Source organism: Xiphophorus hellerii, chromosome 9, assembly GCF_003331165.1.
Source record: "Xiphophorus hellerii strain 12219 chromosome 9, Xiphophorus_hellerii-4.1, whole genome shotgun sequence".
Lineage (NCBI taxonomy): Eukaryota > Metazoa > Chordata > Actinopteri > Cyprinodontiformes > Poeciliidae > Xiphophorus > Xiphophorus hellerii.
The window spans coordinates 8,680,100-8,692,504 of record NC_045680.1 but is presented as its reverse complement, the minus strand read 5'-3'; the positions used below and the strand labels follow the sequence as shown (position 1 = coordinate 8,692,504).

The 12,405-nt window shown below is 37.0% G+C and overlaps 1 protein-coding gene across 1 annotated transcript in view; it reads left to right on the top strand.

Moving 5' to 3' along the window:
• ghrhrb (growth hormone releasing hormone receptor b) overlaps positions 1-12,405 on the top strand; it is a 32,821-nt gene that overhangs the window by 7,111 nt on the left and 13,305 nt on the right. The window contains exons 3-4 of the mRNA XM_032571592.1: positions 8,307-8,414; positions 12,125-12,222. Coding sequence (XP_032427483.1) covers positions 8,307-8,414; positions 12,125-12,222 — 206 coding nt within the window. The remainder of the gene's footprint in view (positions 1-8,306; positions 8,415-12,124; positions 12,223-12,405) is intronic.

Below are 12,405 nucleotides of genomic sequence, written 5' to 3'. Positions count from 1 at the left end.
TTTTGAAGTGTTTTCAGTTATGTGACATGATCATTCCAAGCAGTTAAGCTTTGTTCTCGCTTGATGAGCGTCATCTGCTCACCAGTGGGGTTTCCAGTCTACACCGCAGCTGCTATTGCTCATAATTAATTGCATCATTTGCGTTCAAGCAAAGAGAAGATGTGACAATCAAATTCTGAGGCGGCAAAACAGAGGGTCTTCGTGTCTGAACAGACGAGCTACTGCAATAATCTGAGAAATAGTTTTAACTCTTTACGTGTGCAGAGATATTTATCTGAGTTTGGAAAGAAGTGTTTCACCAGAAATTTAACACGCTAAACTATTGACTCAGATATAAACCACACAGCTCCTGAAGTTAACCTTTATCTATTCTTGACATCAATAAATCCAGATGGATTTAAACATTCTCAACCCAGCAAGAATTGGTTGGACAACTTAGAACTTACTGTCAATTTTCCCCAGTTCTTACAGGACTTGACATAAAAAATATTCACCTAAATACATTTAGCTAAATATTTTTTAGAAAGTAGTTTTACAGGAATGCTCTTTATACAGTTTGACATTGCAGAGGCAGGGTAAACCCTGGACAAAGACAACACAGAGATACACATAACAAACAACCATGCACACACACACACACACACACCCCCACCCCCACACACCCACCCACACACGCACACACACACACACACCTACTTAAGAGCAAATTACAGACCAATAAACATAACAATTATATTTTTGGATAGTTTGAGGAAGCCAGAGAACCCATCCATGAACAGGAAGAACATATAAACTCCATGCAGAAAGACCCCAAATTAGGATTAACTTCAACGCAACAATCCATCACTGAATTAAAGTGTTACAATTACTTCCAAGTCCACTTGTATCTAAAATTAAGGACTTAGGCAAACAGACTACAAAAAGCTGTGAAACAATGACTCGCTGTGGAAGTCTACTCATAAAATTTCCTCATTACTACATGTCCCATAGTCAGTTGTGGTATTATAACAAAGTGGAAGCAATTAAGAACTATATTCAAGTTAGTCATGAAATGGCAAATTATGCAAAATCACCAGGGGCAAGGGGGTTTCTGTGTTTGTCAAAAATCTTCACTCAGTAGATGCAGACCCCCATCTGGCCTTCAGATTAGCTCAGGAACAGTGTAGATATTCACGGAGTGGATTTTATCCCCAATCAGCTGCATCCAAGTCTTACATCTCCAAGTACAAAGCTAAGCATCAGAAACAGTGGTGTAAAGGACACTGCCACAGGACTCCGGGGGAGAGAAGACCTGCAGGCTGGAGAGATAAATCATGACTCTCAGTTTGAAAATCCAAAGGGCAAGTTTTGATTTGACAGATACCAGAATGACACTCGTTTGATTTCATTAAGCATAGAGGTGTTTCTGAGGAGATGGGCATGGCTTCTTAGTTTTGACTTTTTGGATAATTTCATGGTGCCAACCTTCTGGAAACAATTTGGAAATGCCCCATCATGTTCCAACATAAAGAAAGCAAGAAAGTAATGTTTTATTATTATTATTATTATTATTATTATTATTATTATTATTATTATTATTATTACTTCTCCATCCTCATTATTTCACTCACCCTGAACATCAGCCACCCATGTGAATGTTTGTGTGTTACTGCCAGGTTCCATGTGGCTGTCACTTTCTGCTGCTGGCCTTTTCACAGATCATTACACAGCTCGACTGCTCTGCCCTCTTCATATTCTCAGGTCAGTTGCTGCTGCCATATTGACAATTAATTACTAGTGGAAAGTGTCGCTGTTTACTGCAGCAATAAAAATAAATACATTGACAGTAATGTGGATGTTGGTATTTTCAGTTTTCCTCCTTCTTCATGTTATGTTGGGTTTTATATAATATGTATCAACAAACTCAGAAATCAAACGTTTTGCTCCAATATGTCTTTGGTTACTGATAAAGTCTGTTTTCCAAAAGACACAACCAAAGGCCATAAAAACCAACATGATTTGTTAATATTTTCAAGTCACCAGCACTTTCCATGACAGTCAATAACACTCATGGGATAAACAACATATATGAAACATCAATGGCATATGTAATTGCTGTTTACTCTGTGACTTTATATTGAACTTTTTTTGTTTTTGCAGAACCCAATTTTTCCACAGCTCTCTTTAGGTCTTATCACAGCATTTCAATCATGTCATGACCTGGACTGTATCATTGTAACACGTTAATTTATTTCTTTTTCAGCTATTTTGTTGATTTACACTCAAGAACATTGATCTGCTGATTATCCACTTTAGACTGAGCTTCAGCAGTAAGACAAATGGCCTCACATATAACTCTAAAATAATTGACTATACAGAGGACTGAAAATAATTTCAAGGTTCCCAAGTCCTGTGGCAGCAAAAACAAAAACAAATCAGTTCATTACTCCTCCACAATTGTGCTGGGAAGTTGGTTTGATGTGTTTGTGTTGAAGTGGGACGATCGGCAGCCTGTTTTCCTTTTTGTGAAAAATCTTTCTGAGTGTAGCATCCATCCATACACCCGTCTGTCCCTCCATCCATCCATCCTTGCAATTGTTCCCCACAAATTATTTTCATCCATCCATCCTTGCAACTGTTCCCCACATGATGGACAGCAACAATTGCTCTCCAAGGCCATTTCCGTATATTTCCACCTTTGCATTGGACCGACGCCTACATGCTGAAGGAACTCACAAACATTCACAACTCCTGCTCTTATAGAGGTAGTCACACTGGTAATGAATAATTAATAAATTGGTTTTTTTATAAAATGTAGGCAGCAAAGTTGGACTGCATTGACAGTCATGGAAACTTTCTTTTCTCCAGGACTGTGCATTGTACTGTATTTCTCAGGAAAAATGCTGTAATTTTTTCCCTTTAGCTTTTAAAGAGTAATCGGCCAATAAATGTAATGTTGACATGTTTTTTTTATCTGCTTAATGTTGTGTCCTGTGGAAGATTTTACTGCTTTGGTTTACTGCTTTGGGTTGTGAGGCAGGGAAAAGATAGGAATTCAAGGGATAAAATTTAAAAACGTTTTTTCAGAACAAAACCTTAGAAGACTTGTATTATGTATTCTCCAGGCACATGGTGTCATTTTATAGCACAAAAAGATAACTATGTTACCTTCAGTTGTTACAAAAATGCTGTATGGAGCAAAAATAACTTAGAAGAAATTTGACTTTGCAGTTTGATGCTTTGAAATTGCCATCCGTTTCTTTAAGAAGTTATAATCTTTCTGATACTCTTTTGCATGTCACCACAACAATGTGCCTTTACCATTTCCAATCGTTGTTAGGCGTGTTGGACTGAGACGTAGTTCATATGCTGAGGCGGAGTCTCCTAGCCCTAGGAGGAGCTTTGTGAAAATAGGCAGTGCTAGGTGAGAGCAAGAGCACAGACACCCCAGAATGGCTGCCAGGGGAGACTCAAGGATTTCTCAAAAATGCATGAAAGAATCAAAGCAATTCTCTAGATATGTTTTTGATGAAGGGATAACATGATAACATGGAGTAAAGCTCAAAAAGTTAATTTTATATAATACTCCCCTCATAAAAATCTAACAGCTTGATTAACCAAGTGACAAGCTACAGGTTTTTTCTTTAATATCTTCAGATTATCTCTTGATATACAGTTCTTCTATCTGCATCTCATAACAAAGGTTATAAAGAGATTTCACAGTTGTATCCATCCCAGGGGGGTTTCACTACTCTAATATTTGAAACACTATTATAGCCGTTAGTGTACTTGTGCCTTATTGAATCCAGAATATACTGAGAAATGAAGCGTCGAGGGATAAACTGGCCAGACCTTGAGGAGGAAATAAAGGCCTTCCATTTAGGCTGACATTTGATCGATATAATACTCCTTCCCCCTTCATGTCTGTCCTCGAGAATGACAAATCTTTCTTCATAAGTTGTTGCAGATGTTTTTTTTTCCTTCCTTTTTTAATCGGATACAGAAATGTCAGACAGGTGAATCCTTGAATGTCGCAGTAAAGCAGGTGGGACAGAGAAATTACTTTAATACTGTTCAGCCAGGTTTGACCTTTCACAGCCCTCAGCAAGAAAAACAAACCAGTAAGTCACTTTAGATGCCCTGTGGGCTTTAAATAGACAAGGATACATTTTGTTTTCTAATACTGCAGGTGGGTTGTTGTGTGAAGGGGTGATCGTGAATTTTAATTTTACTAACATTTTTAGTTTTCTAATCTTACATATCAAAATATATTTGTGGTTTGTTGTGTTATTGAGACTTATTGGATAATTTATAAGATCTACTTCCTCAACTTATTATGAATGCAAAATATCAAATCAGACAGTTAGTGTATTTAAGCATATGCTGATGATGACTTGTTTAAACCAAAAATCCAGATGAAGAATGTTAAATGGATTTAAACATGACATGGTTGTTTGTGCCAAACAGACTAGTTAGGGTAGTTCAGACACAATAAGAGCAACAGTTGTGTGGATGAAAATATCTTGTTTCTCAGTGAAAAATTGAAAACCTTTTCTGAGATGATAGGAGGAAACAGTAGCTCATTACAACTAAAGTATGGGGAATACCATTTCTGACTGTAGTGCACAATTCGCCTTGAAAAAAAGAACTGAAACCGAAGTGTCAAGTCAGGCATTGTGCCTATCAGTTAAGACTCAACAAAATTTGACCATGATCGATCGGAAAATGTTTCTGGTTCATTGAATCTGAACTCGGGGTAGAAAATGAGGACTTTTTGGCAACAGTTGAGAAATTTCCATCCTTTTATGACCACAGTGTAAAGATCTTGTATTTCCAAAAACAAAATGAAGCACGTCTCAAACTGGTTTCTTGAAAAAGAAAGTGAGTTCATTGTGCTCAAATAGCTCAAGTTCTCATGTTTCTATTTCTCATCTACAGACCACTGATCCTTCAGGATTTTGTCTCTGGCACTGACGTTTACTAGCATCTTGCTCATGTTTATTGACTGTAAACAAGACCAAAAGACAACCATGACTATATAATGAGATCTACATGTCCATTTATCCATTGCTAAATCCCACTATAATGCTGTTTGCTTTGCTTTAGTGAGCATCTGAAGAAGGAACTATTTCCCATCACCTTTTGAAACCTTAAAAAAGCCATAGCCACTATGTCCATTTAAATGAAGTCCCATTTCATAGGGGATATCTGTCAATATTACAGTATTTAACAATCTAAAGGTACTCCGTCTTGAGTCATTGTTAGAACATAATAAATGAAGATGTCATCTGTAGCTATGATGGAGTGGAAAATATAAATGAAAAACGAGTTCAAAGCCTCATTTATCCTGTGAGATGTCTTCTTCTTCGCAGCTTTGGCAGGAGAACCTGCAGCAGCAGCCAAACGCTGTGTTTCATTATGAATGAGTGCTGCTGCATCTCTCCGTGCGGCCGTTTTAATTGACGCAGGGCAGAGGAGCTTTGATGTATGAGACGATGAGATGGCGGATTGAGTCCGGCGCCTCATTACCACCGTCTCTTATCACAAACACACTCTCATCCAGAGCGCCAGGGTCCGCAGGGAGAGACTTCGTCGGCCATGTGATATGAGCGGCAGTGGAGAGGAAGCGTGGGCAGAGAGGAGGGCTGAGAACGTCACAAAATCAAACACCCTTCGCCTTTCCCAGACTGAGGGAAACCCTCAGTCTTGAAAACTAACATCAGAGAACTAAGTTTCTGTTCCAGGAAAATGCTTAATTAGCTGGTTCTGCAGGATTTAGATGCATTCAAGGTCAAAAAGTCTGTTGCTTATAGAATGTTAAGTGTGTTGTATAAGAAAAGTTGATAAAATGACCAGGTGCTGGCTTTTTACGGGACTACGAAGAAGGTCAGGAAGGTGTAATAATAAAACATCAAACATGTACATGTATGAACCTCAACATTTTATTAATGGGAGAGTAAGTTTAAATGCTTCAGTGTGTCATCCAATAAAGAAACCTTTAGTATGAACAATATAATTAGACACATGCAGTTATTATGACCTTTGAAGGTATTAATGTCTCTTTGTGCCATATGTTTAAGTTGTGCATGTGATGCTTCAGTTACTCTTAGCAAGTAAAGTAAAATGGTAAATTAATGAAATACATTATGTGCAAGTAAGCTTAAATTAGTAAGTGGACAAATCTTAAAAGTTCAAGTTAATATGGTGTATGCAAATCTAAATTAAGAAATATTTTAACAAGTGTAAGTAACTGAAAGCAAATTAGGAGTGAATGTATGCAAAGTATATACAACTAAGTTTAACTAAAGTAAAAGTAAGAACATAAATGTAAGTTACTAAAGGGTAAGTGCTTAAGACTAGAGAAGTAAAAGGACTCTTTAGAAATTAAAGGAAAATAATTGCTAGTAGCAGATAGGTTTAACAAAATACTCCAAATGGTAATTATTTTTAAACAAACAATTAAAGTTTCCGTAAGTTAAAGTATAAAAGTGCAAGTTGGAAAGTATATAATGAAGTGTAAGTAAACATTTGCAAATAAAAGCAAGCAATTGTAATTTAGTGTTGCTAAGTATAGGTATGTAAAGGTACCAAAAGTGTATGTTTAAAAGAATAAGTATAAGTAAATAACTGTACTGTTATTTAAAAACTGTAACTGTACTGATAAAAGTAAAATAAGCAGAAGGTTAGTGAGTAGGTAAAAGTTTAAGTAAAATTGTTCACAATTGTGAGTTAAAACTAACCAAAGAAAGAACATTTCTGGTTGTGTTCCATCCATAGGTTGTTGTTTCATCACTTCCCCCAACAAGGACAATTTGAGAAATTAAGTAAAGAAGCTAAATCAGGACCTTAAAATTATTCTGATGTGTTTTAAGAACATAGTAGTAAATATAGATAAAAAAGTGAAGTCCTGGGAAATACATTCCTCTTTAACATTATTAATACTTCAATAAAAATGCAGTCATGTGCAAAGTTTGATCTGGTTTCATGTTGCAGATAAATTACATGCTATTTTATCATTAAATATCTTTACATATTTCAGTACAACTATTTTGCAAACCCTTGTTTTTGATTGTACATTTAAAATTTACACCCTATTTGGGGTGTAATGAAGAGATCTTCATTACTGGGACTATTTTTACTGAAATCACTGTATAGCACTTTTAAAAGTACTTTTTGCACTTTATTAACAAGCACTTTATTTAGCACTGCACTTTAAGCATAGATTTGCACATCAATAACAATTTGCACACAAGAAGTTTTAATTGTATTTATTGAGTATTTTAGAGATTAGCATGTAGCCTTTTGTTCTGGGCTCTGCACAGCTGCTCCTCATTGACGAGTGAGGTGGTTGCCTATGGAGGGAAGATAATTGTTACTCAGAGCAATGAGCTACTGGTGGGTAAAATCTTTTGGGTGTGGAGTGCTAATGTAGAGTGACTCACCTGTCTTTTCTGTGTCCTCTCCAGGCTGTTTGGACAAATACTGCCCTGGGGGTCCAGACACCATATATAGTCTCCGGGAGAGGCCATTGAAAAGTGTGGGGGGGGGGGAATTGTTTATGGGTTTTGTGGTGTTTCATGTGGTGCAATGATAAAACATAAAATATTTATAAAAAGTAAATGGAAATGTTTGTATTTAGTAAAAGGTATTTTAATTAAATAAGTGGATATTGATGAATCGAGATTCCCCTGTGAATTAAAGGTGGTTTGGTCTGTCACAGCTGGGACTATTTAAGACTGCAGTTTCACCTGTGAAGTGTTGTTGATTTTGTGTGAAGAATAAACCACTGCTGTTTTCCACCTGACTCTGCCTCAAAGCTTCATCCTCACTGTAAAATCCAACCGCGAAAGTCTACCTTGTTACATGGGGTTAAATTTACTCGGTCAACTGTTTTGATTCTTAATGACCATAAATGTCTTATTTTAAACCAGTATTATACAATTTTCTCCAATACCACATTCCACAAGCCAATGTTTCTTATTTACAATGCAGGTTTTTAATTTGAGTATTTACACATTTTGAGGCTCTTTTTGAAAGTAGAGATAAAGTAAGGGCTCTGGCACATAAAATTTCCTTTTCCCTTGTTTGGCCCAGTACATAGCTGTGGATTCAGATCAAAATGTCCTGCTCTTAAGGTCGAGTTTATTTTGAGAAGAGAAACATTAACTCTTAGGTTACGCAAACACATTCAAGAAAGTCAACAAACTGTAGCTGTCTATTAATCTAATGTTTGATTAGTGCATATAATTTTATTAAATGTGTTATCCCTGAAGACATTGGTGCAGTCACATTGGTAAATGTTTATTACATTCTAATTGTCTTCTCAGGTTGCCCAACATATTGGGATGATATTTACTGCTGGCACCGGGCCAACGTGGGACAGGTGGTCAGGGTTTCATGTACGAACGTCTCTCAGCTGTTTGCCGACAACCAAGGTAAATAAATGTTTCAAATCACTGTCAGTGACATAAAAACCACAACTACAATTCTGAGATGTGTGTGGGTGTGTCTGTGTTTTTTTTTTTTTTCATTTGTGCTGTTGCACGTTGCATTCTGAGCAGTGACGTGTGGTGAGGTTCATGGCTGGTGAGGCACTGACTTAATCAAAATCATAAGACCCCCTGCTTGTTATTGTTTAGATACGGATATTTTGAGCATGCGGACAACATTGAAGGGCAAAAAGACTATACTTTCACATGCCATCCATAGCCGTGCTGCCATGGTAGAATAATTCCGTTAACTACACAAAAATTCAGCGATTTTGAAAAAAAAAAATAATCAAAATTGGTAAAGCTAAATGAAAAATAAATACTTCACAGTACAAACCACAGGGTGAAAATAGCAATATAAATTATCTTATTACATTCACTATTATTCTTCCATAATGACAGGTGAGGCTCTGCTTCATCGCTGCCTCCCCTGACTGCACGTTGTTGATTCTGAGAGTGTTCCTGCTCTAAAGGAACTAATGTACTCTGAAATATATGCCAGTTGTTTATGTTTATAATTTGAGTCCTGCAGAAATGCTCTGGTCAGCAGGAAATTAATATTCCTGCCAGCAGCTGTGGTGCCCTTTTCATCCTCTTGCTTTTTCTTTTTTCAGTTCATAATTTGTCTTAAAGAAACTATGATTTGACATTGTGAAGTTGAATTTCCTTTTTTTTCCTAAACAAAATAAAGAATGCTGTTTAAATCTAACATTATGATCAGTTCTGGTCATCCATCATAACGCAGACCAGAAAAATTATCATGTTATTTTGGAGGACCCTTGGGACGGTGTTGTGTTTTTGTTGGGTGGTTTATGAAGACTGTTTAGTTTTCAGTGTGCACTGCTGCCTGTCTGTGTGCACAGACTGTTTAGATTACCCCTCCTGTCTCTTCCAGACCCCTGTCAGATCCAGCTGGTCTTTTTTTTTTTTTTTTTTACATCAAAACAATAAATGCACACATGCAGGAAGGAATAAACAGCAAAAATAGATGAAATGATGGAAAAATTAATGAATGTCAGAGCAAATGAGGATTCAACAAAGAAAGACAAATATTAGTTGACAAAAATACTGCAAACAATGAAGGAGACACAGGAAACATTGATAAAGATGGTCTTCTCAAATGAAACCATGTGTAACATTTTAGTCTACACACAAAGTGCAAGAAGCAAGGAGAGTTGGTCAAAGCTGATGGAAAAATAGATGCATCTAAAAACAGAAAGAAAACCTGTTAGAGGTTGGAAATGGTTTGAGACTAGTACGGAGTTCGGTCTACGACTATGAACCTACAACCAGAGCAACAGTAGGATGGTTTAGAGCATATTCAAATGTAAAATTGTCACAATAAAAGTCTGTCAAAAACCGTTATTGGATTTAGTAACAGTGCAGTGTGTGCATAAAAACATAGAAAAGAGTGTAAAATATAGCAGAAAACAAAAACTTTCTTAAAGCCTGATGATATTTTGATTGAAATATTATGGGAAAGGTAGGCTGCTAGGATGAAAGATGCACAAGAATGTTGAATGACTCAAGACCTTTGCACATCAACAATGTGCTTGATTTTGCACCTTTTGATTGCACTGGAACAAACAAAGAAATTTCAGGTAATGGTTCTCAGCCAAACTAGCAACAGCAGAGTGGTTACACAGATTGTGGATGCTGATAATACGCTTGCATGTTTCCTGTAGTGAAATTCTTAGTGCAAGAAAAAAAAAATGATATTGACTGAAAGTTAACTGAAAGTTTTGCTTTTATGCATCAGGAGACGAAGGTTGTTGTGAATGACTTCATAACTCAGTGTTAGTCATTCCCTGGACCTTGCTGGATTTCCTCCTCCACAAGTTGGTCCAGAGTTTCTAATGGGACTCTGCAAAAGAAATAAATAAATAATGAATTGGAAAATCAAACAGTTCAGTCAAGAGCCAGGAGCATGAGTTTGGAGCTGACACTGCTTGTTAAACAAGGCGATATGAGTTTTAGCATTGTCCCCAGAGCCGCAACCTTTAAACCTTAAATCGCATCCAACCATTTGCTGTAGCTGCAGGCTCTACATGCTACGGTGTTCTGCTGCTGGATATCGGTAAATCCACCCACGACTCAAACCCCCACACTTTGCTGTACTGAGAAGCTGGATGGCATTTTCACTTCATGAAACCCAGCATTTCACTGTAAACTTTGTCGCTTCTGCTGAAAGGGTGAATTCAGTTTTGGTAACTGAAAACCTCTTTATCAGTGACGTGCGGTCAGGGGAGGCAGGTGAGGCAGTGCCTCACCAGCCATCATGGAAAGAAAGAAAATATATAATCATAAAGTAATTTAAATTGTTATATTCATCCGGTGGTTTGTACTAAAAAATATTTATTTTTCATGTAGCTTCACCAATTTCGATTTTTATTTGTTCAAAATCGCTGAATTTTCTTATTTTCCCATTCAAATGCTTGGAAGCGATGCCGGTGAGGCAGCAGCGAGCTCTGCCTCACCTTGGATTGCGCAACCCCTGGCTCTGCGCTGGCTGCTAAGCGGAGAGAGCATGTTGCTGTACGGCGTCAATAAAATGGTTTAAACAAATTTAATATGTGAACTTATTTCCAATAATTTAGCTTATGTATATAATGTACAGTGCTTTTTGTCACCAACTGTGTTTGTGTAACGTGTTTCGTGTAATGAGCGATTATAAACGGCAGAGAACAGGTTCGAGGTGAGGCAGGCAGTTCTCTTGCCTCATGGCAGGGGGCGCTCAAGATCCCAGACGTTCGTCTTGTTCACTCCTCAACTGCCGAGTAAGTGACAGCGAGCTAGGCTAAACGATTCGGGAAGCAAGTCAAGTGCAGCGATAGATTTTGTGAGCTACAGTTTGTATGTGTAAGGATGCAGAAGTGAAACATAACCTGTAAACTGCTGTCAATCTATGCATCTATTTGCAAATCTGATTCTGATGACGTCAGTGCCTCACCAGCTATGAACCTCACCGCACGTCACTGCTCTTTATGCATCATGAAACTTCCGGAACTCAGGATTTGAGCTCCTCCATTCTATCTCCAGGCTATGGTGGAAGAACAAAGAACAAAATTCAGCTCATTTAAATTCAGTTGAACTGGTCAAGATGAAGTTTAAAATTCAAAAATTTCTGTTCATATATTTTTTATTTGATCTCATATAGGAAGGCTTTTTTTCAGAAGTATAAGCCTACCCAAAAATACAGAAGCAAATAATGAGCACATAATTCATTCACTGAAACTTTGCTCTTTCTCATCACCAGACTTTCACTTACTGTCTGTCTTTTGCTTTGATATTCATCAGTTATGCTTTGATTTTGTGAAGTACAATGCAAAAGTGAATAAAAGGCACTATATAAATTAATGCAATAATTTTTCAACATTGACACAGATGTCACTCATGCTGGAGTTCATAGGTATGGATGGATTTGCTAGTCTATTCCAGGTTTACTAATTGTCACACCTGCTTCTTGTTAATCATCCCAGCTGTACCTTGTTGACTAATCACCACAAATGCTTCTTGTTTACGAACGATAAACACTTGTTCCCTATTTACCATTTACTACATCTCCATCATTAATGTGAGTATTTATTTTTTAATTTAGTTTTAACTGTTGTAAATTGTTTTGTCTGTCACTCTTTTCTGTCTTTATCTTTTTTTAGCTTATGTTTCAAGGAACTGCACAGAAGAGGGCTGGTACGAGCATCTGAACTACCATGAGACCTGTGTGTTTAAAGATGTTGAAGAGCCAGAGCCAGAGGTAAGTGAGACTTTATTATTATGTTGGTGGAGTTATAATATATTTTGAACTGATCATTGTGAACCTTTTTGTTTTATTGAATGTGCTGGGCCCCTACTCTCTGGGTCACATTTTCTTTATTGTTAATTTCTGTTGGGCTAGGGTTTGATGAAATATTGCCCATTTTTATTTTTTTATTTATTT